At 32.0% G+C, this 26,722-nt stretch overlaps 2 protein-coding genes across 2 annotated transcripts; both read right to left on the bottom strand.

The window, feature by feature from the left end:
- Positions 1–1,652: 1,652 nt before the first annotated feature.
- On the bottom strand, positions 1,653–4,659 carry LOC115700246 (gamma-glutamylcyclotransferase 2-1). Its single transcript, XM_030627817.2, has 9 exons — positions 4,185–4,659; positions 3,476–3,597; positions 3,306–3,382; positions 3,107–3,163; positions 2,864–2,920; positions 2,714–2,754; positions 2,539–2,610; positions 2,348–2,427; positions 1,653–2,178 (listed from the first exon to the last, which is right to left on the bottom strand). The coding sequence occupies exons 2-9, from the start codon at positions 3,582–3,584 to the stop codon at positions 1,994–1,996; spliced, it is 678 nt and encodes a 225-aa protein (XP_030483677.1). The 5' UTR covers positions 3,585–3,597; positions 4,185–4,659; the 3' UTR covers positions 1,653–1,993.
- Positions 4,660–20,569: 15,910 nt separating this feature from the next.
- LOC133031713 (RING-H2 finger protein ATL72-like) lies at positions 20,570–21,464 on the bottom strand. The gene has a single exon (XM_061105287.1). It carries the CDS (start codon positions 21,335–21,337, stop codon positions 20,636–20,638), a length of 702 nt encoding a protein of 233 aa, XP_060961270.1. The 5' UTR covers positions 21,338–21,464; the 3' UTR covers positions 20,570–20,635.
- Between the last annotated feature and the right edge of the window lie 5,258 nt (positions 21,465–26,722).

The raw sequence follows: 26,722 nt of genomic DNA, 5'->3' as shown, positions 1-26,722 counted from the left end.
ATTTTATGGTGCTACAACACATTTTTAACCACACTAAACTAGTTTTAGTTATTTGCCTTCTTTTTCTTTAAACGATCTTAGTCCAACACATTTTAAAGTGTTGCATTGCAATATTCCATTTTGAACTTAAAATCAAATAACAAATATAAAACAAGAGGAATCCCTTGCAAATCTCCTTAACTTTTGACTATATTTCCATAATTTTCTTGGAGATCTATGGAAACACAAAAGTAGTAAATTTCTTTAGGGAAATTTGATTTTATATACTTAAAAAATAAAAAAAAATTATTATTAAACCAAAAACTTAAACCCTAAAAAAATTATACCTTTTTTTTCAAAACCCCAAAAATACCCCCTCACAATTCTATCTCTGCATCATCTCTCTCTCTATCTCACATCCCAGCCGCCACCCTCACCACCACCTCCATTCTCCGACCTCCGACCCTCACTGCCACCTCCGACCACCCGCACCAACACCCCGACCCAGCCCCACTCTCTCAGACCGCCCAAAAATCGCACCCCGAAAGCCCACTCTCTCTTCCTCTCTCTGAAATCGCAGAAAAAAAAAAAATTGCTCCCGTCCGATGGTCGGACCATGGGTCCGATGGGGTCCGATTGGTCGGACCTGGGAGCAATTTTTCTCTCTGAAATCGCAGAAAAAAAAAAAAAAAAAATTGCTCCCGTCCGATGGTCGGACCATGGGTCCGATGGGGTCCGATTCGGTCTGACCCCATCGGACCCATGGTCCGACCATCGGACGGGACCAATTTTTTTTTTTTTCTGCGAATGGAGAAGCAGACAACGATGATGATGAAGACGACGGAAATGGCCTTGGCCGTGACGCCTGGGAGAGAACCTACGACGATGAGAGGTCATGGGAATCGCTCTGCTGTTCGAATCCAGAAGGGACTCATTCGTTACCTTTTTCTTGTTATTGATCTCTCTGTAAGCCCTTCGTTTTTTATGCTTTTTTGATTCATGGGTTTTGTGGTTTCTGTTGATTTGGTATCTGGGTAAGAGAGTTTTTTTTTTGAGAAATGTTGTTAGGTATTATTAAATTGTTCGAACATGTAAAAGAAATTCAATGAATAATCTTTCATGGAATGTACTGAAATTGATATGTTATTGGATGTGAGATAGAGAGAGATGATGCAGGGAAAGAATTGTGAGGGGGTATTTTTGGGGTTTTGAAAAAAAAAGTATAGTTTTTTTAGGATTTAAGTTTTTGGTTTAATAATAAATTTTTTTTATTTGTTAAATATATAAAATCAAAATTCCCTTTCTTTATCAGTATTTTATATCATTGAATTTGACTTATGTGAGTAATTTGTAGTATTTATATTATTTTCCATTAAGACTTCATCTTAATATAAAATTTTAATAATTAGATAAATGTAATTTTATTTTAAAAAAATTAAATAATAAAAAGGTTGAATCAGGAAAAAAGGTGTCAAAATAAGATGCCCCAATGCAACACGTAAGCAATATGTTTTTTTTGCTTAACCACGTAGCAATATGTTGCCGCTTGCATAAACTCATTTTTTAGTGCAAGTATTAGAATGAGTTTGGTTATATTAAGCAACACCATCTGCATCATCATCAACTTAAAATGATTATAGAGCACAGTAATAATCAGTCGTCTGCATATGAAATTGAAACATAAAACATTCTCACTTGAGTTTCATATATAATCTAGATTGGAGTTCACCATTACTCAATTCGCTAATTGTAGTGTAAAGAACAGAAAAGAAGACTAGGGAGGAGCATATTTGAGGTTAGCCATTATCCATTTCAATCCTAAGGAGAGTGCAGAACCTAGTTCCACATGAGGTGGGTTAAAGGGTATGTTTAAAAGAGCTTGCATTACAATAACGTAAGAAAAGAACAATTAGAAAAAGGAAGAGCTATCTTGTATGATAAATCAACCCGGGGTTGAAGTAAGGTAGGTCGTAATATAGTATAATGGCTTCCCCATTGGTTCTCTTTTAGTGAGTCATGAGTCCATGGCAATGGCTTCTGGCAGGGGATGGAGTTGTAAAGCAGGAATGTTGGATTTGTGTGCAACTGGGATATGGGGTGTAACCACCAACTTCTTCTCCTTGGGTATTCCACTCCCAACTATTCCAAGTTCCTTCCTCACTTCGTTTGCAAGCTCTATCACATAGTCATCCTCATGATCTGTTCAATATTATATTGAAAAAGCACAAGGTTAAAATAGGTCAAATGATATGATTCTGTTTTTAAATTGAAAAAACAAAAGCACACTTACTCCCTGGTCTCTATCTATTTTATTATACATAGTATCAATACAAATTTATTTTCCTCAACTACACGGAAAGACACTCACCAATATCAAACATAGCTTTTTCTAACAAGAAAAGGTAGTCCCTGTTGTTTCCACATGGTCCCCAGGCAGTTGCAATTTGCCTGAAAAGAAATTAGGATGAGAAGATAAGCCACACATATTTTATCCCACCAGAATACATAACAAGATAACCAGCAAAACAAGTATAAAAAGAAAGATAAGATTAATTTTACCTTGCCATGTCCTCCAATGGAGCAGGCCCCAGGTAGTACTTGTTTGATACTTTGTCCGGAGTGGATGTGAAACTGCAAAATCAAAGAACGATATATGTGTGTCTGTGAGTTCTCTATTTGTCTAATCTTCCTTCCATTGCCTGTGCATAAGAAACATTGAACATAAATAACTTACACTATAACTCCTGTTAACGTAGGCTCCAAAGAGTCTTCGTCCTAGTTACATTGAAAACATTACCTTAATAAAGTTAATCACCAGTTCTTAATTTAACCTTATTACATTAATGCAAAGATGAAGATGAAGAAAAATAAAATTCTGCCTCACCTTATAGAAGTTTACAAGAGTTTTCGAATCATATTCACATTCTCTTCGCTCCAAATACTATACAAAAGGGAAATTAAAAGAAAAAACAAGATTAAATTCTCTAATAACAAAGCAAATTACAAATAATATTAGCAGAAGTGCAGATTCGAGTTAAATAAGAGAGATTTGATAAGAGATTAACATGCTACTAATTACTGGACTTTTTAAACCAATGGCCCCTTAACTATCATTACAGATACATACCTCCATGGCTTTCCTTTCCCTTTCAGGGCCACCACGAACACAATAAGCAGCACCCCACTAATTGAAAGAAGAAAAAAAATTATAAGTCCAACTTTTCAAATGAAAATAAAGTTCACTGTGTTCTGTTCATCACAAGAAAAACATCAATTATCAATATTAATAGGAGCAGAGATCAGTGGTCTGATGTGAGTATACTTACACATAAAGACCCTTCTTTCTCCTCCAGAGTGCAAGTTCTTGCTGGGTGTTCCGGAGTGCCTCTGTGATCGATGCATGCTGTCATGAAAAATGAAGAGAACAAAAAGAGTCACAACAAAGGGATTTATAATTACTTACTTGCGTTTTTAACTAACACAGAAAGAAACTTACCAAGATCAAATACACGCCTGTAATCCTTGATGAACCCAATTATTTTCTCATCGTAATCAAAACCGGGGTTCCATACAAGTGAACCATAACCGAAAACCCAGAAAACCATGATTGAAAGATACCTGAAAAGTTACATTTATTAGCAATGTTAAAAGAAAACTCAAAACACAAAACATTGAAACGTAGAACAAAACCCTCTCATTGAATTAATAACAGATTAAATGCAAGCATTCCCAAATGAACAAAACGATCAAAAAAGCTCATTTACAGTTTCAATAATCCACAAAGATGAACTTCGTATTCAAATCAAAGGCAAGAGAAAAGAGGGGAATGAAAATTCACCGACAGGATAATTAATTAACTCAGTAAATAATAGCAAAGGCAATAACGGTATAAGGTTTTTCCCAAAAGAGAAAAGAGAAAAACCTAACAAGCAAATCATCATACTTTTATCAAGCAAAAGAGGAAAAAGTCGCAAAATAAAAACAAAGAGCAAGTTTATCAAATCAAAAACGCTTTTCATTCCATCTTATATATAAATCTTATTATTGCTTCAGCTCATTTTCCCAGCAACCAAACAGATCAAAAGGCACGAGTGAAGTTAAAACCACCAGCATTGTCAAGTTTGAAGCCATAAAAGGAAACAAAACTAACAAAGTAAATATAAAACTCCATTAAAAGAAATCGTATCATTACACCGAATACTCACCACGAACGCGACGACTTTTCCCGAAAAACAAAAAAATAGGAGAGAGAGAGATAAGGCTTGCTTCCCGTGATCTGAAAGATCGATGGGGTGATGTATGTGAAAGAAGATTAAAGAAAACCAACCAACGACGACAACAAGGAAGGAGAGAAAGTAAGAGAGAAAAGGTTACTAAACGCGATTAGGGTTTAGCCCAAGAAGAGAGAATATTTTCTGTGTCTCTCTTTCTCTCTCTCTCTCTGTATTTCTCTGCCTTGCCTTTAGGTTGATTCGTCTCTGACTGGTTTTAAGGAGGAGTTGTCAAGTTGGAGAAGAAGGCATTACTTATAGTATATAGGATGTAGTGGAACCCCCTAACTATTCCACGTATTTATTCAACTTTTATTTTTATTATTTATATTTTTTCTATGTTTTCATGACATGTTCATCTATGGATGCCACATCTAGACTCTCATACATAGTTTTTGTTTTATTTGTCTATTTAATTATTCATTTCTGAAATGGGAAAAGCCTTTTATTTCATTCATTATAAGAGTACGTTTAATTTGACATGTACAATTTTATTTGTAGTGTATTCAATTTGGATGTAGATTTTATATTTTAAATCTAATTTTATTTGCATAATAATTTAAATTTAATTTAATTTGATTCATAAGTTTAGTGCGAATTAAATTCATTATTTTTGATTAATTATATTTTAATATTTATTAAAAATATATATTTTTTTACATAACTAACACTAAAATAAAATAAATTATTATTGTTGTATGTCTCTAATAACAAATTATAAAATAAAAGAACAAATTTAAAGAAATAAAAAAAAGTTGTATGTAAAAAAATATTTAATTTTATTTTAAATTGTAGATAAAAAAAAAATAAATTATATTTAAGAAATGAATATATATTTAATTTATTAAATTTTGAAATATATTTGTATATAAATTTTTAAATTTTTATTTTTTATATTAAAATATTAATTGTATATATATTTTTAAAAAATTGATATAAATATGTACAAATTAAATTAGATAAGTCACTTTTACATATCAATCAACATCCAATATAAATTTTGTATTTTTTATTTTGTAGATTTAATTAGATTAAATCGTACACATTAAATTAAATTAGATATTTTATGAAGGCTCCAACATTATAAACATTATACATGAATGATAAATAGGTTAGGAAACAAAAGAAAGAAGATGACTTAAATCCCAACCATAAATTAACGCGCAATACAATAATACAATATATAATATCGCATTTTAAAGATCTTGCAAGACACCACTCTAAACTAAATCCACATATCTTGCATGCAATTTCAGTAATATTTGTAATTTTTAATATATAATAACATAATTGGGGGAAAATATATCTAATTAATTTGTAAAATTTTTAAATTCTTGTCTTATTGAAGATTATTATTATTATTATTATTATTATTTGAAAAACAACCGAGGACAAGTCCTCCCATTTGGCAAATGGTAAATTGGGGAAAAGCTCATGGTCACATAAATCAAACTATCTTATTTGGATTGGAAGGAAATGGTCAATTGTTGTGGATTTCTCTTTTTTTTTAATCAGTCAAATAATTCTTCTTGTGTATTTTGACTTAATTGGCTAAGAAAAAACTCCACACACAACTCATTCAGGAAAAAAAAAAAAACAATTAACTTTAACTAATTTCTAAGAAATAAGGGGCGATCTATTGGGGTAGTAATGGCTATTATGATTCTTCAAAGGTCAAATTGGAATGCCCTTAAACAAATAATTTTATTTATTTATATAAATATATTAGCATCTTCAAAATTCCAATACGGCCTGGCCTGGCCTAAGTTTAAAACAGTACACCAAATTTTAATATGTCATATATTGAAAGCCCTATATACAACTTTATTTAATTGTAATAAATCAAGATATTTTATGATCAATTAATTTCATAAGAGTACGTGTCATATTTTATACCTTCATCATCGAGACTTGTCAAAATTTACCAATTATTATTATTATTATTATTATTATTATTATTATTATTATTATTATTATACATGGGATTGTAATGGTAATGGAATTATTGTTATATTTTTTGTTTTAATTTTTAAAACTTTGTAATAGTTTTACATATAATGTAATGACTATTATATTATGTGTTGTAATTCATATTATATTATAAAATTAATATAATGATGATTACATTTATTAAAAAATATCTCTTTTGCCTTTCTTTGCTACATTACAATTACTATCCTCATTACATTACATTACATCATAGATCACATTTAATTCTGAATAATAATTGTTAGGTAATTATTTGCTTTAATTGTTTATTTCGTCATCCTTTTTTATGTATGCATGTTACATAATAATCATCTATATATATATATATATATATTTATGGATGTGCAAAGGCAAAGCCCAAATTTGAAGAGAAGAGGTAAGTAAATATAATAGGAATATATAAGATTCATTGAATGTAGACGGTTTGTGGTTTTAACTTTTAACTGGAACCAGTTAACTGGGTTTGGTTTGGTTTGATTTGGTGTGGTGTGGTACCATACTCATATTAATGAGCGCCACAAAAACGTGGCGTTAAAGTCAAAACACAGGAACTTGAACACATACCAAAGTTCATTGAATCTGGACATGGAATTTATTTATACCAACAAACAACCAATTAAGCCTTATTTTTACCCAAATTACGTCTTGGTTCATTTTCTGAAAAAAAAAATAATATGTATCAATTTGGCCATCAATTTATTACATTATTATAGTTTACACCAAAGAAAATTCCAAAGCCTCTCTTCACAAATAGCTTATATACAGCTTGGACTAATTAATTGTTATTATAAATTATAATGATAGTATTAAAGATAACATTTTCTTGTAAAATCATTATGAGGTACACTACCAAAAACGACACTTTCCACACCATGTTTTGCTACCTATGTCACTAAATTGATTGCGATGAGTTTACGCGTCATAAGAAGGCGCCACTTATTAAGTTTGTAGCCAAAGGTCTTAGAAGATTTGTCGCCCATGTTAAAATGTGTTGCGTATAAAGCTAATTTTACGTCTTAATGCGCTGCTAAAAATTTTTCCTACTTATCATTTGTGACGATTTTTATTTTGAATGTCTTTAAAATTTATATTGGAAAATTTAATTTCCCACTTTCAGGTACATAATATAATATTGTAAAAATGACATATCTAATAAATAAATAGATTAATCACATTTTGCGATGTTAAATTATCTACGCATCTTTATATATTGTGACCCATTTTCATGAGTCGTGTTTCTTATAATAATAATCATGCATATTTTAAAACTAGTAAATAAACCGCGCTTTGCGAGCTTCACGAGCAGTTGTTTAAATTTTTTACTCACAAATGTAATAAAAATTAAATAAAAAATAATAAATGAAAATCGTTACCAATATATTAATAATCTATTCATTTATAGGAAAATGCTTAGGTAGAGTCATGAAAAACGTCTAAGCATACAGACATTTTTTTTTTCATTATGTGTCACTCTTACATTTAATACTAATATATAATTAATTCCTTTTATATTATTTTTTTCAATAATTTTGTGATGTCAATATAAGAAAAGTTACTTGTTCTTAAAAAAAAATAAATAAATAAGGAAATTTATTAATTAAATATATGATTCACCCTATTAACTTTAAATAGGATTTAAAAAAAATAATATAATAATAACTGTCAAAAAATAAAATTACCCTAATAAGAAGAAGTATTATAGATATCTTTTGTAAGAGATTTTGGTGACATAATTTTTATCAAAAAATAAAAAATAAAAAGATTTGGTGATAGACCTTGTTAATTGTTTGGTGACTTTCATTGATGAAGTTAAAAGGTTTTCTCTTTCATTAGATAATTAACGATTGAAATTTAGAAGGAACATAATTTTACAATAAATTCTTCTTGTCAGATACTAGTTTCAACGAGAAGATAAACTATCTCGGTGCAAGCTGTAAGATATATCTATTAATGTAATTGTGCATTGTAATTTATCTTTATTTTTTATTTATTATTAAAAAATTTATTTAGAGTTTTTCTTTAGTTTTTTTAAGAGGATAAATTACTATGCATTATTATTATTTTATTTTTTTTTAATTATTTTTAGAGTTATTAAGGGTGTATCATATATATAATTAGTAATTTTTTTTAAAACAAGTAACTTTCTTTATATTGATATCAAGAAATTATTCAAAAAAAAAAATAATATAAGAGGAATTAATTAAATATTAATATTAAATATGAGAGTGACACATAATGAAAAAAAAATTATATGAAAAGACGTTTTTTGTGACTCTACCTAAGCATTTTCCTCGTTTATATTATGTTATTATTAATTTATAATTTTTATTTAACTTATTTTCTTATTATTAAATCTCTATAAAAAAAACACATTATATATTATTTCATTTACAATAATATATTATTTGAGAATTCTTAGAAGTATATAATGAATAAAATATTAAACAATTGATAAATCTATAGAGTTCACTAAAGAAATCTAAAAACAATCAAAAGTGATTGATAAGCACTTGCTTATAAAATCAAATTATTGTTGTCACCGTATCTCACTTATAGTCGACACTATATTTAAAACTTATATCATCACCATATTTCACTTGTAGTCGTCATTACATTCAAACCGATGTCTACCTCACTTGTAATTATTTTTTTTTTAAAAAAAGAAAATATATATTATTATATTTATAGTAATTTTTTAACAATAATTTTGTTATAGTATAAATAGATATTTTTATACTTTTAATTTTTATAGTCACTAATTAATAAATTATAATTTAAAATGGTGCTAGATATGAATTAAAAAATTATAAATTTAAAATGTATGGTATGGTATCTTCAATTAATTAACATTTTTTAGTCGATGATATTCACTACAAAAAACTGCTACTTTTAGTGACAACCTTTTAGTTACAACATAAATTTTTTGTGACTAAATGTGATTTTTAGTCACAACAAAAAGTTACTTGTGACTAAAACATAATATTTAGCTACAAGTTGTGACTAATTTAGTTTTAGTCACAACAAATATTGTGATAAAAATACATTTAGTCATAACAAATTGTAATTTTATGACTAATACTTTTAGTCACGGACTTTATTTAGAGTATTTTACTCAAACATTTTACTCACCAACCAACATTACTCATAGTAATAAATCCAAGATCAAGTATTTATTTAGAGTATCAAATAAAATAAATACACACAGAGACGGAGGGACTTTAGCCCATATGTAGGCTAAAGCCCTCACTCAAATATATACATTAAATTTTTTATATGTAGATATATACATATATTAATTCACTTCACTCAATTTATTAAAGCCCAATTCACAAAAGCCCTCACTCAATATCTTAATCATGACTCATGAGCTACTCTCATTCTAATCAAGCCAATTTTAAAAGTAGTCCAATACAAATAATAAAAAAAATAATACTTTATTAAAAAAATAAAATAATATTATTAATAATATTTTATTTTATTTTAACTATTTACTAGTAGTAATTGTAGAATCACCCCTTGTTAAATATGTATATGTTGTTTTCTCTCTCTCTCTCTCTCTCTCTCTCTCTCTCTCTCTCTCTCTCTCTCTCTCTCTCTCTCTCTCTCTCTCTCTCTCTCTCTCTCTCTCGTGCAGCTCTCTAGGGCTGGTGCTATGGCAAAAACCAGGGCGAGGCAGGGGAAGCAGCAATCGGCAGTCAAGAAAACAAGGAAAAGAGGACCGACTTCTACGGCGGATGTTCGGAAAACTAAGACGATGGATGCTGTTCTACGGATAGAACCAATTGATTTTTCGGAAGAGGAAAGAGAAGGCGAACCAGTGATTCACGGGCAGGATGCAGAGTCATTCATGGAGCCATTATCACCTAGGTCTTCACTGAAAGAAATTCAGAGGCAAGAAGATATCAGCAAGGATTTTGCATTTTTCCTGAGTGCTAATCGAGAATGTGAGGCAAGAATTCAGCAAGGTAATGTTGCTACTCCCCCTATTCTTAGGTCTGGCAATGTTGTTCGAAATTTAGATAAATCATTCAAGAATACAAGTTCTGCTCCTAAGGTCAAAATAACAGCAGAGGATATAGAAGATGAGGTATATTTCTGGAGTTCCTCAATTGTTTGTTATGTCCTTGGTGCTAATCCACCTCTCTCGATTATTGAAGGGTTTATTAGACGGGTTTGGAATGGAAAAGTGGACAGAGTTGGTTCACTGTCTTATGGTGTCTTCTTAGTTCGATTTGATACTGTGGAAATCAGGGATGAAGTGCTACATGGAGGATATGTATTTTTTTAACAATAGGCCTGTGGTGATGAAAGCTTGGGATCCGGATACCAATTTCAAGAAGGAAGATATAAGGACTGTACCGATATGGATTCAACTCCCTGATCTTGATTTGAAGTATTGGGGGGAGAAGTCATTATACAAGATTGTGGGACAAGTGGGAACCCCTTTACAAGTCGATCCTGTAACCAAGGAAAGGAACAAGCTGAACTATCCTATAGTATTGATAGAAGTGTCGATAAAACAGGAGTTTCCCGGTCTAATTCAATTTGAAGATGAGCATGGCTTTGTAGTTACTACAGCAGTTACTTATGAGTGGAAACCGGTTCAATGCAACCATTGCAAAGGACTTGGTCATGAAACGATTGAATGTCGCAAGAAGGATGGGAATAAGCAACAATGGGTAGTAAAGGAGAGTAAACCAGCAGCACCAGGAACGGATGATAGGGTGGATACAGATGGATTTCAGGCAGTAAAAAAAGGGAGCAAAGGCAAGAATATTGCAGAAACAGATGGGCCAAAAGTGACTAATGCCTTTGTTGTGTTATCTGACAGATTTTCGAGTTTGGATATGTCAGGAACTTCACAAGTACAATCGGTACCAGTAGCAGAATATGGGGAAGGAAATATTGGAAAGACTAGAGGAGGGGGAGTGCCTCCTGTGGGAAATGGATAAAATAGTAAGTTGGAACGTCCGAGGGATCAATAGTCAAGATAAGCAGAATCAAGTAAAGAGTATGATTAGTACTCATAAAGCTGGACTAGTTGGTCTTCTCGAGACGAGAGTTAAGGCACACAAGCTGGGTGCCTTATATGTAAATATGTTTCGTGGATGGTGTTTTACGTCGAATAATGCATGGCATGATGGAGGAAGAATATTGGTGGCTTGGAATCCTTCTAGTTTCATTGTAAGTGTTCTCATGTGTACAAGTCAACTTATCCATCTATTTGTCACAACTTTAGATGGTAAGTGTCGATTCTTTATTACATATGTTTATGCTTTTAATGATATGGAAGGGAGAAAGGTTCTATGGACTGATTTGAAACGAATTGCAACAAATGAGGCATGGGTGATACTAGGTGATTTCAATGAGATATTGAGCAAGGAAGAAAGGATAGGGGAAAAGGTGAAATATAATGAAGCTACTGAATTTATTGATTGTGTTCATTACTGCCAGTTGGAGGACATTAAATTTAGAGGCAGCTACTTTACATGGAGCAACAAAAGACAAGGGAATGAAAGGATATGGTCCAAGATAGATCGAGTGCTTGCTAATAGGAAGTGGATGGATGATTATTCAAATGCTGAAGCTGTTTTTATGGTGGAAGGGTTGTTTGATCATACCCCAGTCATTGTCTCAATTCATCCTGAAATTCGTAGAGGTAAGTCGCCTTTCAAATACTTTAGAATGTGGTCCTCACATCCACGGTTCTTAGAGATTGTTACCCGAATTTGGAAGGCTTCGGTTGCTGGCACTAAAATGTTCCAACTTGTATACAAGTTAAGAATGTTAAAGGCTGAATTGAAAGAGTTGAATAGAAAAGAATTTTCCAACATTCAAGAGGCAACCAACCAAGCGAAGGAGGACTTAGTGGAGATTCAAATGAAGCTTCAGGCCGACCCACTTCAACACGGGCTGCTTGAACAAGAAATGGCAGCAAGGAAGAAATACAGTTTGTTACTCAAGGGGCTGTCCTCTTTTCTTCAGCAGAAGTCCAAAGTAAATTGGATTAAGGAAGGGGATGAAAACTCAGCGATTTTCCATGCAAGCATAAGGGAACGAAGGAGACAAAATAGTATACTTTCAATTGAAGACCAACAAGGAATAAGGGTAGAAGATCAGAATAAAATTACTGAAGCTTTTCTTTCCTTTTACCACCAACTATTAGGTAGTAAAATGGAGCAAAGGCGACAGGTAATGCAGAGTATCATGCAACAAGGGCCCTTGGTTACACAGCAACAAGCAGAGAGTTTAATGAAAGAGTATACTAAGGAAGATGTCAAAAAGGTTATCTTTGAGATTCCAGGGATTAAAGCTCCAGGACCTGACGGGTATTCAAGCTTCTTTTTTCAAGATAACTGGGACATAGTTGGGGATGATGTTTCTGAAGCAGTGTTATCATTCATACACTCGGGGAAAATTTTGAAAGAAATTAATGCAACTGTACTCACACTAGTTCCTAAAAGCAAGTGTCCGAACACAGTAAAAGACTTCAGACCAATCGCGTGTTGTAATGTCATCTACAAGACTGCTACCAAATTGCTATGTTCTCGGCTCAAGACTATTCTCCCAGATTTGATTGCACAGAATCAAGGAGGCTTTGTATCAGGTCGATTTATTGCTCACAACATTATGATATGCCAGGACTTAATTAGACACTATGGGAGGAAAGGGGCTCGGCCAGGGTGTATGATTAAGCTGGATTTACAGAAGCATATGACACACTCGAATGGGATTTCTTAGAAGAGATCATGCAAGCTTTTCAATTTCCTGGGGAGTTCACTCAGTTGGTCATGACTTGTGTACGCACTACTCGATTCTCATTAATGTTTAATGGGACTCTTCATGGCTTCTTTGAAGGGAAAAGAGGTCTCCGACAGGGTGATCCTATGTCTCCGCTCCTATTTGTTCTAGGAATGGAGTACTTGTCAAGGATAATGAGCAGAATTGGAAGCAAACCAGAATTTCAGTATCATGATCGATGCAAGGAGCTAAAGATGAATCACTTAATGTTTGCCGATGATGTAATTCTATTCTGCCACGAAGACTTCAAAAGTATTCATCTTATGCTTCAAGGATTGAAACTATTCTCTTGCACATCAGGGCTACAACCGAACCCAGATAAGTCGGCTTTCTACTGTTGTGGCATGGAAGAAAGCGAGGTGCAAAGAGTTATAGACAGATTAGGCTTTTCAAAAAAAGAGGTACCATTTCAATACTTAGGTATTCCTATATGTGCCAAACGAATTTCTGGTAAAGAATGTGCTGTGTTGGCTGAAAAAATGACAGCAAGAATTAAAATTTGGTGTTCAAGGAATTTGTCCTTAGCAGGTAGAGCGGTGTTGGTAAACTCTGTTTTGATGTCCATACATTCGTATTGGAGTCAAATTATGATTCTACCTAAGAAGATCATAAAAGACATTGAGCAAATATGTAGAGCCTACCTTTGGAAGGGTCATCATACAACAACAGGGCATGGACTCATAGCTTGGGAGAGTGTATGTCAACCGAAGGCAGCAGGAGGCATTGGGCTTAAAAAGATAGCAGAATGGAACATGGCTGCCTTGACAAAATATGTTTGGGCAATTGCGAACAAGGAAGACAATTTATGGATTAAGTGGGTACATTGTGTATACTTAAAAGGGGAGGATTGGTGGGACTACCAAGCCCCACAACAAGCGAGTTGGTATTGGAAAAAACTGGTTTATGTTAAAGAACAAATCAAGGGGAAAGTGAGTGAGCAGCAGTTTACAAGTTCAATCTATACAATCTCTAATGGTTACAATTTATTTTGCCCCCCTCAAAGGAAGGTAAATTGGAGCCATGGAGTTTGGAATAGACAAAACATTCCAAGACAAAGCTTTATATTGTGGACGGCTGTTCAAGACCGCCTTCGAACTAGATCAAGATTGAAACACATGAAGGTCATCTCAGATGACTGCTGCCTCTTCTGCAGTACCCATTCCGAGACAAAAAGCCACTTATTTTTCTCTTGTACATTTGCAACTCAGTGTTTATTGCAGATTAAATCTTGGTTGCATTGGAAGATTGAATCGGTGGACCTTGATGTAATATTGAGGTGGATTGAAAGATCAAACAAAGGCAGGTTTCGAAAGAGTTTATGGTATTCTGTTATTGCTTCAGCAGTGTACCAAATCTGGAGGGCTCGGAATTTAATGTTGTGGGAGTCCAAGGAGCCGAGAGTCACTGAGGTGACTAGGAATATCAAAGAAGAAGTTAAGAGTAGATTTACTTATGTATGGCCTAAAAAAGTCTCTGAATATGATACTCAATGGTTTATAGGAATTGTACAGCAATAGTTAATTGGGAAAGAGAAGGGTTCCTTGTAATTTTGTGATGTAAATTGTAATTAGATGGTGACTCATCCATGGGATTCACACATAGAAAATATAGGTCTTCTACTTGAAGGCGCTAATAGCTTGTAAAAATTCTGTTGAGGTAATGCATTTCTCTGATTTACCAAAAAAACAATAATAATAATATTTTATTTTATTTTGTTGAATATGAAAATTTGAAAGATACATTTATCAGTTATTTTTATTAGTTTTGACTTAATATTTATTCAAGCCCTCACTCAACTAAATTTCTGGCTTCGTCACTAAATACACATACCTCCCAATCCACCCATATGAGCCATTTTTCTAGCTTCAATGTCTCCAACAAGAATCACCAACAAGATCTCAAGATTGGACTCAAGCTTAGAGCCACAATGTGGAACTATCCTCTCTTTTCTTATTACCATACACCTTAAAACTACTCAATCACCAAATAACACATATATATACATCCCATACCCTTATAACTTTAAGGGGTTATTCACTAATAGGGCTTAAGTGGTCCTTTTATGGTATACTATAATTTAATGGGCCAATTATAATATAAAAGGTACTCTCATGTGCCTCTAATACATAATTAATTTATCAATCATCCTATTATGGTTATAAACAAATATTAGACACATAGTTAATAATTCTGTTTATGTTATTAAGCTTATGATTATATTAGTCCAGAATAATAATTCTAACACTAATAATTAATAATATTTTTTCTTTAATTATTAATTATATCACTTTTAAATAAAATAAAAAATACCTAACTTAAAATTTAGTATAAGTTTTTTGCAGGTAACTTTTTACTAATACGTATATATATAGTCACCACTTGAGAAGGCAGGTACGTACCTAGTAGTAGTATACTACTTTTAATAATAAATATTTAGTTTTAGATAACTTTAATTTGCATATATTCTAATGACGAAAAAAGAAAATTAATAATAAATTAAGGCCGGGCGTTATTTGGGCATGCTGTGCATCTAAAATACATTAACCAGTTTAAACGCAATTTATTATTATATTAACAGCTTTCATTGCTTAAAACAAACAAAGAAACAAATATAATGATGTTGTGCGAAAATCATATCTTCTCAAGAATATTTCATATGATCTTTAACTATTAAAGTAGTCAATAAGTTTGCCTTAATAGATATTTGTATATATTATCTTTTCTTTTTTATTAATTTTTTATGGATGGAAGAGATATTTGTATTATCACTTATGATTATCGTCTTTGTTCAACTAATTAATATAGTAAACGCAATTTCATTAAGGCAGATCAATTAAAAATAGAGCAGCAAATTTTTACTTATATACAAATAAATTTATTATATATTACAAAAAATATATATATAAAAAATAAAATATAATTATATAATTCTATATAATTTTATAAAATAATATTTAATAAATATATATTTACAATTTTAAATTATTTTCAATTAATTTTTTTTTTTAAAAAAAAACATAAAGTTAAATATATAAATACATAAATCAATATTTATATTTTAATATATTACTAAAATAATTTATTTTCTAAAATTTAAAATTTGAAACTAAAAGAAATATACAAACATATTTACAAATTAAAAATTTATTTTACTAGCGATCTTAGAAAAGCAAAAGAGAGGTCTACAAGATTTTCTCCTTAACCCTTTGCCAGCCACCACTGCTATTTTCCTTAGACTAGGGCTCGCCAACTAATATTGACCTTGGGTGTCACTCTGGTCGGGAATCTTCATGAGTGTCATGGTTTTTTTAACATGGGTTTCTCCTTTTCCACCGATTGGATTTCTGGATTTTGGGGTTTGTTTCTCTGACGGTGGTCTGTTTTGTGTGGTGGGCATCTGTGGTGCTTGGTTCAGGTTCGTGGGTGTGGATTTGGTGGCCTCTGGAACTGGGTGGGATCTGGTCTCCATCTCTTAGGTCTGGTTATGCGTTTTGTTTGTCAAGTTATTTCAAGCAGGGTCTGGTTTTGGGGCTATCCTAGGGTTTGGGTATGTACAAGGTGTCATGGGGGTCGTGGTCGGCGGCAAATTGGTGGGTTGCGGTGGTCGAAAGTTGCGGTTTTATTTTTGCCAAGGTGAAGGTTAATGGCTGGGATAGGGGTTTGTTTCCAGAAATTGAAGTCGAGGATAAGTTTTCATGGGGGACTTTAGATTGTCATGTGGCATATGTTGTTTTTAGGATGTTTTTACTTTATATTTGTCTTCTTGTTTTGTTGTTAGTTTTAATAATAGTATTGATATACCACCTTGCTATTATTATGATAGTAGGGCTTTGTTTATCTATGGAAGAAAATTTTAGTCTTGTTTCTTTTGGGATGTTGGAGGAATCTCAATTGGCTTAAAGCACGTATGTGTTAGTAGCATGACTATCCTTTTTCATGCTCATATTTGGGGGTATTTCATATTCTTATTAGCCCCATAGTTTATGGTGTGATTGTTTATTATTATGGTTAGTTGTTTGATTATTTTTTTTTATTCTGATTGAATAATAGGGTTGTTTATTACCAAATTTTTATTAGAAGATCTTTGGCTAATAATCATTGATAGGTGTGATTTGTCACATGTTCATATTTGGTTTGAAGATCTAGCATTCATCACGTTTTATTGATGCTTCTACACTGGCGACTTATTGGTCCTTTAATTGAAGGTGCTATTAGGATTTTCATTCCTTTTATTGTAATGAAATAGTTTTCATATCTTATTGATTATGCTCTTTGAGCGATGTATCATCATGTAATGGACTACTGTCTGATTTGCCTATTAATAAAAATTTCCATTTTCTTTTAAGAAAAAAATAGATATATTTACAAAATTTGTTTATATTTTATAAACAACGTGTGTATATATATGTTATTAAATATTTGATTAGTATTATTAATATTTGTAATGTCATTATTAATTTAGTATGTTTATTATGATAATATTTTACTATTACAAAAAAGACTTTTAAAGGCAGTTTTTTTTCAATTACTAAAAGAAATGTTTCCATAGCTTAAAAGGTAAAAAAAATATCTTGAAACCCCTTTATAGCCGATTACTTGGAAATAACTGTCTCTAAAGAGGTTACGAACTTCTACATGGACTTTATTAGCCCATAAGAAAACCCTAACAAAAATCCAGCAGCCTCAGCCACAAAAAACCCTAAAAATCCTAAAGAAGAACCACATCTCTCTCTCTCTCTCTCTCTCTCTCTCTCTCTCTCTCTCTCTCTCTCTCTCTCTCTCTCTCTCTCTCTCTCTCTCTCTCTCTCTCTCTCTCTCTCTCTCTCTCTCTCTCTCTCTCTGTTTGGCTCACCAACCACCACATCAGCCGCCATGAAAGGTATATTTTTTCGCTTCTTTTTCTCTGCCTCTCTCTTCTTATGTGTCTCTTACCTGAGCCACTGTCGAGTCTAGCATCAACAACGCCTCAACCATGAAGAACCCACCATCGTTGGCAAAAAACTCTCTCTATAGCACCGATGGCGCCTCAACCATGAAGAACCGTACCCTGACGACCCAACCACTACCGAAGGTCCCATCTCTTCTCTTTTCTTTCCTGCCATATTTTTCTTTTTGTGTTTTCTCTTACCATTTTATTTTTGTTATTTTCAGGTAATGATCTCGTGGCTAACTCTGATTCGTGGTGTATTTTTTTTTTGAAAAGAAGTGTTATTTTGGATTGTTACGTTTAGATCTATGATTTTTTAGTTACAATCAATTTTTTTGCGATATAATCAAATGCCAACGGTTACAAATTTTACCAAAACTACCTCTAAGGGCCAAAAAAACCACCTCTAAAGGCCCTTTTTGTAGTAGTATTTCAATATAATCAATATATAATTTGTTTATTAAAAATTCATAAATAATTTCAAAAATAAAATACTCATATTTATTTAGTTATTAAAAAATATGCTTAAAAGAATAAATAAAACTGTAATTAAATATGACATTATGTATATTCATTATGAAAAAATCGGTGATAATATTGTTGATATAATATGTTTAGGGAAATTTGAATTAATATTCATGCATTTGTTAGTAAACTTAAGCTAAGTATACCAAAATTAGTTAGATAGGCCACTTTTTTTATTAAACCTAAAAATACCCCTCTCAAAATTCACTCCTCCTCTCTCTCTTTCTCTATTCTCTCTGCCTCTCTCGCTCTCTTCTTGTCACACACACGAAGACCCTAGCAACCCATGGCTGCCAACCACCACCCCTCCAATCGAAGACCACCAACCCACCGACAACTACCAACCCAAGACCCAAGGTCTCTGAACCACGACCACCGCGCCATGAATGTAAGTTTTCCATTTCATTTTATTGTATTATGTATGATTTAGAGTCAAAATGTATGATTTTATTTATAGTTTTATTGGTTTAGAAATAAATTGTATGATTAATGTCTGTTATTTGTGAGTTGATGTTAGATTTAGGGTTGAAAATGGTTGAATATGAGTTTTGGGTAGAAAACTGGTTTTTTTGCCATGCGCAATGGTAGTCTGATGTCTTCATATTGTTAAAATGAGTAAATGTAAGGAATGGAGCTTAACGTCTATACATGTAGAATATGGTCTAGTGGTGGCCTGGTGCTACCATTTTTTTTTTTGTACAGAAAAAAAGAAATAGGTTGAATTGAGCCACTATTAGACCACCATATCAGACCCAATCGGACCACTATCTGTATGAATAAGAGAATGGAGAATATGGATGGTAAAGTTAGAAGAGAATAGAAGGGAGAAGGGTATCATGTGTATTAATATAAAATGTGCCCATTTTTTTAAGGGGAGTTCTATTTGCACCACATAAAATGATAAGTATACCTCATTATTAAAAAAATAAACTTAAATAATTTTTAAAAATTACTCTTAATATTTTTTTTAAAATTTTTTTCCTCACATTATTTTATGTTAATTTCAATACTTATTTTAATTTTATTTTCATAATTTTTTTTTTAAATCATGTATATTTTTTTATTTTTTTAAGAAAAATTCATATAATTTTTTATTTTAATTTTTTTGTCATAATATTTAAAATATAATTTATTTTATTTGATAGGTATATTTTTAAAAAATATAAATTGGAAGAAAAAAATTAAAAAAAAAAACTTAGTTTAATTAAAGATATAAAATTTATATAAAATAAAAATTATTAAAATAGAGTGTCTTTAAAAAATTTTGAGGTGTAAATAAAATTTTCTTATTTTATATAATTAGTATGTAAAATTAAAAATATATGATAAATTATAAATAAATTTGTATGCAGATATGATATAATAATTAATTAATATAAAGTATGTAATTTATAAATTTTATATGCCTAATCCATTGATAGATTCGGAAGCAGGGATATGATTACAAATATGTGTTGAAGAAAAAATAAAACATTGATCAGGTTGTTAGTAAAATTTTCCAACACTGATCAGCAAAATTTATATATATCTATTTATTTATATAATATATTACATAGAGAGAAAGAGAAAGATTGGTATTAGGAAGTCTATTGAGACAAAAATGACAATTTATTTATTTGTTAGGTAGTAAGTGTTAGGTTTTTTTAAATATATCATGCGAGAAGTAGCTTCTCGATATTGCTAAAAAAAGACTTAATTATATAGGGAATTTTAGATTTATTAATTATTTAATTTTAGTAAGTACACGTATTAATGTTACATAGAATAAAGTCGTGGTTGTTATTAGATATTTTGTGTGTGTATTTTATAAATATAAACATAAATATCTATTCGCAAAAATCCATTTTACATAACAATTAATTCTATTAGCTATGCGTCAAATTAAGCAAATTTTAATATAAATGAAAAATACAAAGGTCGGGGACTTTAATTGCATGAACAGTACTCTAGATATTATTGGGCTTTTATCAGAAATTTCTTTTTGTCATCAGAACTTTTTTTAGTTAAAAAGGATCATTAAAATGTGGCTTATACAATATAATTAATAATAAGCTGTGTAGGTGCAGGTAGACAAAAATGACAAATATATAATAATATTATATCTTAAAATTAAATAGGAATTATAAGAAAGAAAATAATATAATCAAGATATTTGAATGGAGATATGAAAGGATGAGGATGGTGATGATGATGATGATGGTGAGTCCGTAGGAGTACTTGTGGTTGAAGTTGAAGATGATGATGAGGAGAGTAGTAGTAGTTTTCGACAAATAGGACAAGTAGGATTAAGTCGAAGCCATGAATCAACGCAGTTGAGATGAAACACGTGGCCACAATCAGGTAACATCCGAAGAACATCTTTCTCATCATAATCACCCAAACACACAGAGCATGATGATGATGCTGATGATGACCTTATTAATGACAAATAATTACCCTTATTATGGTTACTATCACGACTACTAATACTCTTAATAATAACCTTATTGTTATTATTATTATTATTAGTACTATTACTCCTAATAATAACCTTACTATTATTGTTATTATTAACTCCAGCTCCTAATAATAACAATAATTTGGAATAAAGAAGCTTAGGCATGCTTTCCAGAGCAGCCTCGTCGAGACCTGGTGGAGGAGAAGTAGTATTATTACCACTACCACCACCACCAGTTACGGCGGCTACGTGGTGGAGTACTCCGGGGAGCCCCCGCGCTCGCCGTCCGATGCAGTAAGCAACCACTGTTACGATTGTTATCACTACCAGAAAACACCCCATTATTGCGATTCCGAACACAAAGTGGTCTGATGATGATGATGATGATTTGTTGTTGTTGTACTCCATTACTATTATGATTATTATGTATCAGAAAAGAGATAGAGATAAAGAGATAAAGAGATAAAGAGAGAGAGATTAGAGATTATTAATTAATAATAATAATTTGTAGAGATTTGAGGCCGGGAAAGAGGCATGCATTAATGTGTCAATGTTGTTGTGTATATATATGCGTAGCTATACTACTGTACTTAAAAAACAAATTAATTAATAAGTAATGTATATCTAAATTATATGATTGTCAACGGAAGTTAGGTAATATTAATATACGATCAATTATATATTATAAAAATTACAAATACGAAAATTTTATTAATATCTCAAACGTCCCATGGGTACTTTAGGAATATTAACTTCGTCTATTTATATTATTATGACATGAAACACACAGTTCACACTAGTATATATATATACTTGGGTTTGTAATTTCAATTTTTAAGTAAATTTACCTTATTTTAAACAAAATTTGGTGAAAAAAAGAAAACGCTCGGTCTTTGAAATTAGTCAATAAAACAACGATCCTTTTCAAAAAAAAAAAAAAAAAAAAAAGACAACGATGTATATGGAATTTGTATAGAACTAAATATAAATTAAATAACTAATTAATCCCTCTTTCAATAATAATAATAATAATAATAATAATAATAATCGATACACACAACATTTCATGTTTTAATTTCCCCTATATATAAAATTAATTTGATTAAGAAAAGTATATTTGTTATAATTTGATTATAAAGTTTCTCTATATGCACCATAAATTTTATTTTAACATCATTTATTAATATAAATTAAACATATATAGCAAGGTTTTGGGGGTAAAATATTTACATGTATGCGTGCTAAGTGCTCTGGAATAGAAAATTAAAAGGCCATCATGCTTCACGTACATATCCCTATTCCCTCACCAGAAGTATAAGAGAATAATTCTTTTATATATTCTCGAATATTATTATATTTTTGGAGCATAAACTTTGTACTATAAATAAAATATGATGGTATGTCTACTTTTATATTATATTTATCACTTAACTAATTATATATAATGATCGACTTGACTAAACACATTGCTAATGCATAGCACTGGTGTAGTTTTTAGTTTTTGCTCATCACCGCTTATTTAAATTATGTGTTCATATAACACATACATACTATGTTGATTGTATATATATAATGATTCGATCCTCTTCATCGATCAAATTGCTCAAGAGAAATTTGATTTTATATACTTAAAAAATAAAAAAAAATTATTATTAAATCAAAAACTTAAACTCTAAAAATATTATACTTTTTCTTTTTAAAACCCCAAAAATACCCCCTCACAATTCTCTCTCTCTGCATCATCTCTCTCTCTCTCTCTATCTCACATCCCAGCCGCCACCCTCACCACCACCTCCGACCTCCATTCTCCGACCTCCGACCCTCACCGCCACCTCCGACCACCCGCACCAACACCCCGACCCAGCCCCACTCTCTCGGACCGCCCAAAAGTCGCACCCCGAAAGCCCACTCTCTCTTCTTCTCTCTGAAATCGTAGAAAAAAAAAATACTCCCGTCCGATGGTCGGACCATGGGTCCGATGGGGTCCGACCAATCGGACCCATGGTTCGACCATCGGACGGGAGCAATTTTTTTTGTTTCTGCGATTTAAGAGAGAAAAATTGCTCCCTGGTCCGATGGTGGTCCGACCATCGGACAGGAGCAATTTTTTTTTTCTGCGATTTCAGAGAGAGGAAGAGAGAGTGGGCTTTCGGGGTGCGACTTTTGGGCGGTCCGAGAGAGTGGGGCTGGGTCGGGGTGTTGGTGCGGGTGGTCGGAGGTGGCGGTGAGGGTCGGAGGTCGGAGAATGGAGGTCGGAGGTGGTGGTGAGGGTGGCGGCTGGGATGTGAGATAGAGAGAGAGAAATGATGCACAGAGAGAGAGAATTGTGAGGGGGTATTTTTGGGGTTTTGAAAAAAAAGATATAGTTTTTTTAGGGTTTAAGTTTTTGGTTTAATAATAAATTTTTTTTATTTTTTAAGTATATAAAATCAAATTTCCCTTGCTCAATTCAATTAGAGAAATCTGATTATTAATGCATAAATTAATACCAAAATTAAAAAAGAATTTAACATTTTGACATTCTCTCAAAAATGTCCACATTTCTGCTTAATCCTAAAATACCCCCTCATAATCATATACTATCTCTTCTCTTTTCCTATTCTCAAATCTTACCTATTTTTCTCTTCACCATACCCAAAAACTTTTCCATTTGAGTAATTTTTGGAGTCATTCTTAGTGAAAGATGAACACATTTCTATAAATTAAGAGCCTTACCATAAGTCTATTGTAAAAATAGGAGGCAAATGTCAACATTTTCAAGGTTTTAAACATGGCCGGTATGTGATTTTATATTAAATCTGTTGTTAATGTTATTGGAGTATATTGTTATTTTGTTCCTTGTATATACATTTAGTTATGTGTTTTGTCGATGTGTTGGTTAAAAAATAAAATCTGAGCTTTTAGGGGTTCTCTCATTTTTTTTTTCGTAAAATTCGATGAATTTGATACGTGTTCGATGCTTACTTGATTATTAGTATTTTCAGAGGTTAGTAATGATATTTCAATAGTATTTGATAGTTTCTCATCATAGATTAGTTATACTACTTGTTTTGTTAGACGATGCATATTCGATACAGGGTAAGTTGTGTGGTTTGTTCGAGTGCTTCATGATGCATGTTCGATGGTACTCGATATGTGTTCAATGATGTGTTTAATTTATATATTTTGTAGATATTTTTTTGTGGTATTTATTTTATTTTGTTTTAAATTGATAGGGTCAACTCTGTTTGGCTATTTAATGTACAATGGTGTTTGAGAGTGCAAGGGTAAAGATTGCATATTCTTGGTGCAGAAAGTAAAATATTCAAGTTGGAGTCAGACATAAGTGTTATGATCCTGAAGCTAAATAGATTGTACAGGGGATTCAAGAAGGATTTTGTGGAGACCACACTGGGGGTCCGAGCATCTTTAAGAAAGTCTTAAGACAAGGTTACTTCTAACCCACTATGAAGAAAGATTGCATAGGCTACGTCCTTACCTATCCCAAAGGTTTGCGCACATGTTAAGGGCCCCACCAAATGAAATCACGTTAATGACAAGCCATTGACCCTTCATAGTATGAGGCATTGACCTTATAGGATCTCTCCCAATTGGAAAAGGTGGAGTCAAATATGCAATAGTTACTGTGGATTATTTCACGAAGTGGATAGAAGAAGAGCCAATGAAATCTATAACGGCCAAAAAAGCCTTAGATTTCGTAATTAAAAGCATTGTGTGCTGGTACGAACTACCTCATAAGATAGTCTCGGCCAACGGCATGCAGTTTGATTGTGATGAATTCACAGAGTTTTGAGAGAAGTATGGAGTCATCAAGAGTTTATATGCAGGTGCAAGATCTCAAGCGAATGGCCAAGCAGAAGTCGTACGTTAATAAAATATTAAAGGTCACCCTAAAGAAAAAACTTTTAGCTTGTAAAAATAACTAGCTAGAGGAGTTTCCATGCATGTTATATGGGCATACAAGACCACTACAAGAACAACCACCGGACATTCCCATTTTCAATGGTATACAAATGTGAAGTGATGGTCCCTATAGAAAGTATAATCACCTCCCATAGAAGAACTACATATGATCTAGCCACGAATCAAGTCCTGCTGCAGGAGGCACTGGATCTCGTAGAAGAGCACTGGGAGGAGTCACAAATACGCATGGCAACATACCAGAAAAAAGTGGCAAAATATATCAACTCAAAATTCAAAGATTAGAAATTTGCAATTGGGAATCTGGTCTTAAGCATAGTATTTCCTGCTTCTATAGAACTGGGAGTGGGGGTACTCGGCCCAAATTGAGAAGGACCATATGAAATTGAAGATGAAATAAGCTCTGGGACCTACAAGTTAAAACATATGGATGGATCTCTACTCCCAAGAGCATGGAATGTCGATCACCTCCGCAAATACTATCAATAATTAAGAGTTTGGTATTTAATTTCATATTTACGCTTCTAAATTAAAGACACCTGTTGTGAATTAAATGTAATATATATCTTATCCTTCTAAATTTAGACTAAGTGACCCAAAATTTATTTTAAATCACTTAGGGAATACTAGAGACATATATACACAAAGACAAGCAAAAATAGTAAAGTATGCTTAAGTATATATACTTATAAACGCTTAAAAAGCATGTCTAAAAAAGAAAAAAAAAAGATAAGAAAAGTTCAAGAAAAGGCTATGTTAAGTGTCTCCCCTGTTGAGTTTTGTGCCCTAAATAAAATCCATTTCAATGTAATCAGATTTACTAATTAATAATAGATCAAAAATCATTCTATGTTGCATGGTTCACATGATTTATTTCATGATTAAATTTAATGTATAAATTCTATTAAGTCCAGAACATATATAAATATATATATGTATATATATTTGTTCATGATTATAGTGTCGTCAGCATAAGAGAATATAATCATGATTATATGTTTAAAAGTTTAATTCTCATGATTTCTCAGTTCACTGGATTTAAAAGTTGAATAACCACCCCATGACTACTAGAGCTAATATATAAAATTGGCACTTACAAACCAAAAGTGCTAATCATTTTCAAGGAACATTTAACTCTAGCTACTGCTCTACAATACCCAGAATGGAACATGGCTATGAATGGTGAAATTATAGCTTTAAAGAGAAATGGAACTTGAATTCTTCTCTCTCTTCTTCCTGGTCAAAATACTATAGGTCGCAAGTGGGTTTATAGTGTCAAAGAAAATAAGGATGGCTCTATAGTTAAGTACGATGCAAGGTTTGTTGCTAAAGGTCTTGTAGCAATATGGATATCACTTTACAGAAACCTTTAGTCAGTCATCAAGCGAATTTTGGCAATTGCCTTATCTCATGGTTGGAAAATAAGGCAGTTAGATGTTAACGATACTTTTTTAAATATTGGTGATCTCACTCAAGAGGTTTTCATAACCGAACCTCTTAGTTTTGTTGATAAAGATCACCCCACTTATGTGTGTAAACTAACCAAAGCATTGTATGGATTGAAAGAAGCCCCAAGGTCTTGGTTTCACAAGCTGAACTGCACTCAAAGTTTTGATTTTGATTCTTCTAGATCTGTTCAGTCTCTTTTTCTCAAAATTACAACTTCTCATAGTACTTTTATCTTGGTCTATGTGGATGATATACTCATCACAAGCATTTCTGATTCTGTAGTTTCTCTACTAATCACTGTTCTAAATGCATTATTAGCATTAAAAGACCTTGGTCCTTTTGACTATTTTCTTGGTATTCAGGCACAAAATGATGGCATGCATCTGTATCAAACGAAATATATCATTGATCTTTTATGTCGAG

This window comes from Cannabis sativa, chromosome X, assembly GCF_029168945.1.
Source record: "Cannabis sativa cultivar Pink pepper isolate KNU-18-1 chromosome X, ASM2916894v1, whole genome shotgun sequence".
Lineage (NCBI taxonomy): Eukaryota > Viridiplantae > Streptophyta > Magnoliopsida > Rosales > Cannabaceae > Cannabis > Cannabis sativa.
Note: the sequence above shows the minus strand (reverse complement) of the source record. Positions and strands in the feature narration are given on the sequence as shown.

Bases quoted from the DNA above. Each gene is read 5' to 3' on its own strand.
- LOC133031713 (XM_061105287.1), bottom strand. From the start codon at position 21,337: ATGGAGTACAACAACAACAAATCATCATCATCATCATCAGACCACTTT.
- LOC115700246 (XM_030627817.2), bottom strand. From the start codon at position 3,584: ATGGTTTTCTGGGTTTTCGGTTATGGTTCACTTGTATGGAACCCCGGT. The intron at 2,611-2,713 runs GTAAGTTATTTA...TTGATTTTGCAG, and splicing joins ACGTTAACAGGAGTTATAGT to TTTCACATCCACTCCGGACA. The intron at 2,179-2,347 runs GTGAGTGTCTTT...AATATTGAACAG, and splicing joins AAAAGCTATGTTTGATATTG to ATCATGAGGATGACTATGTG.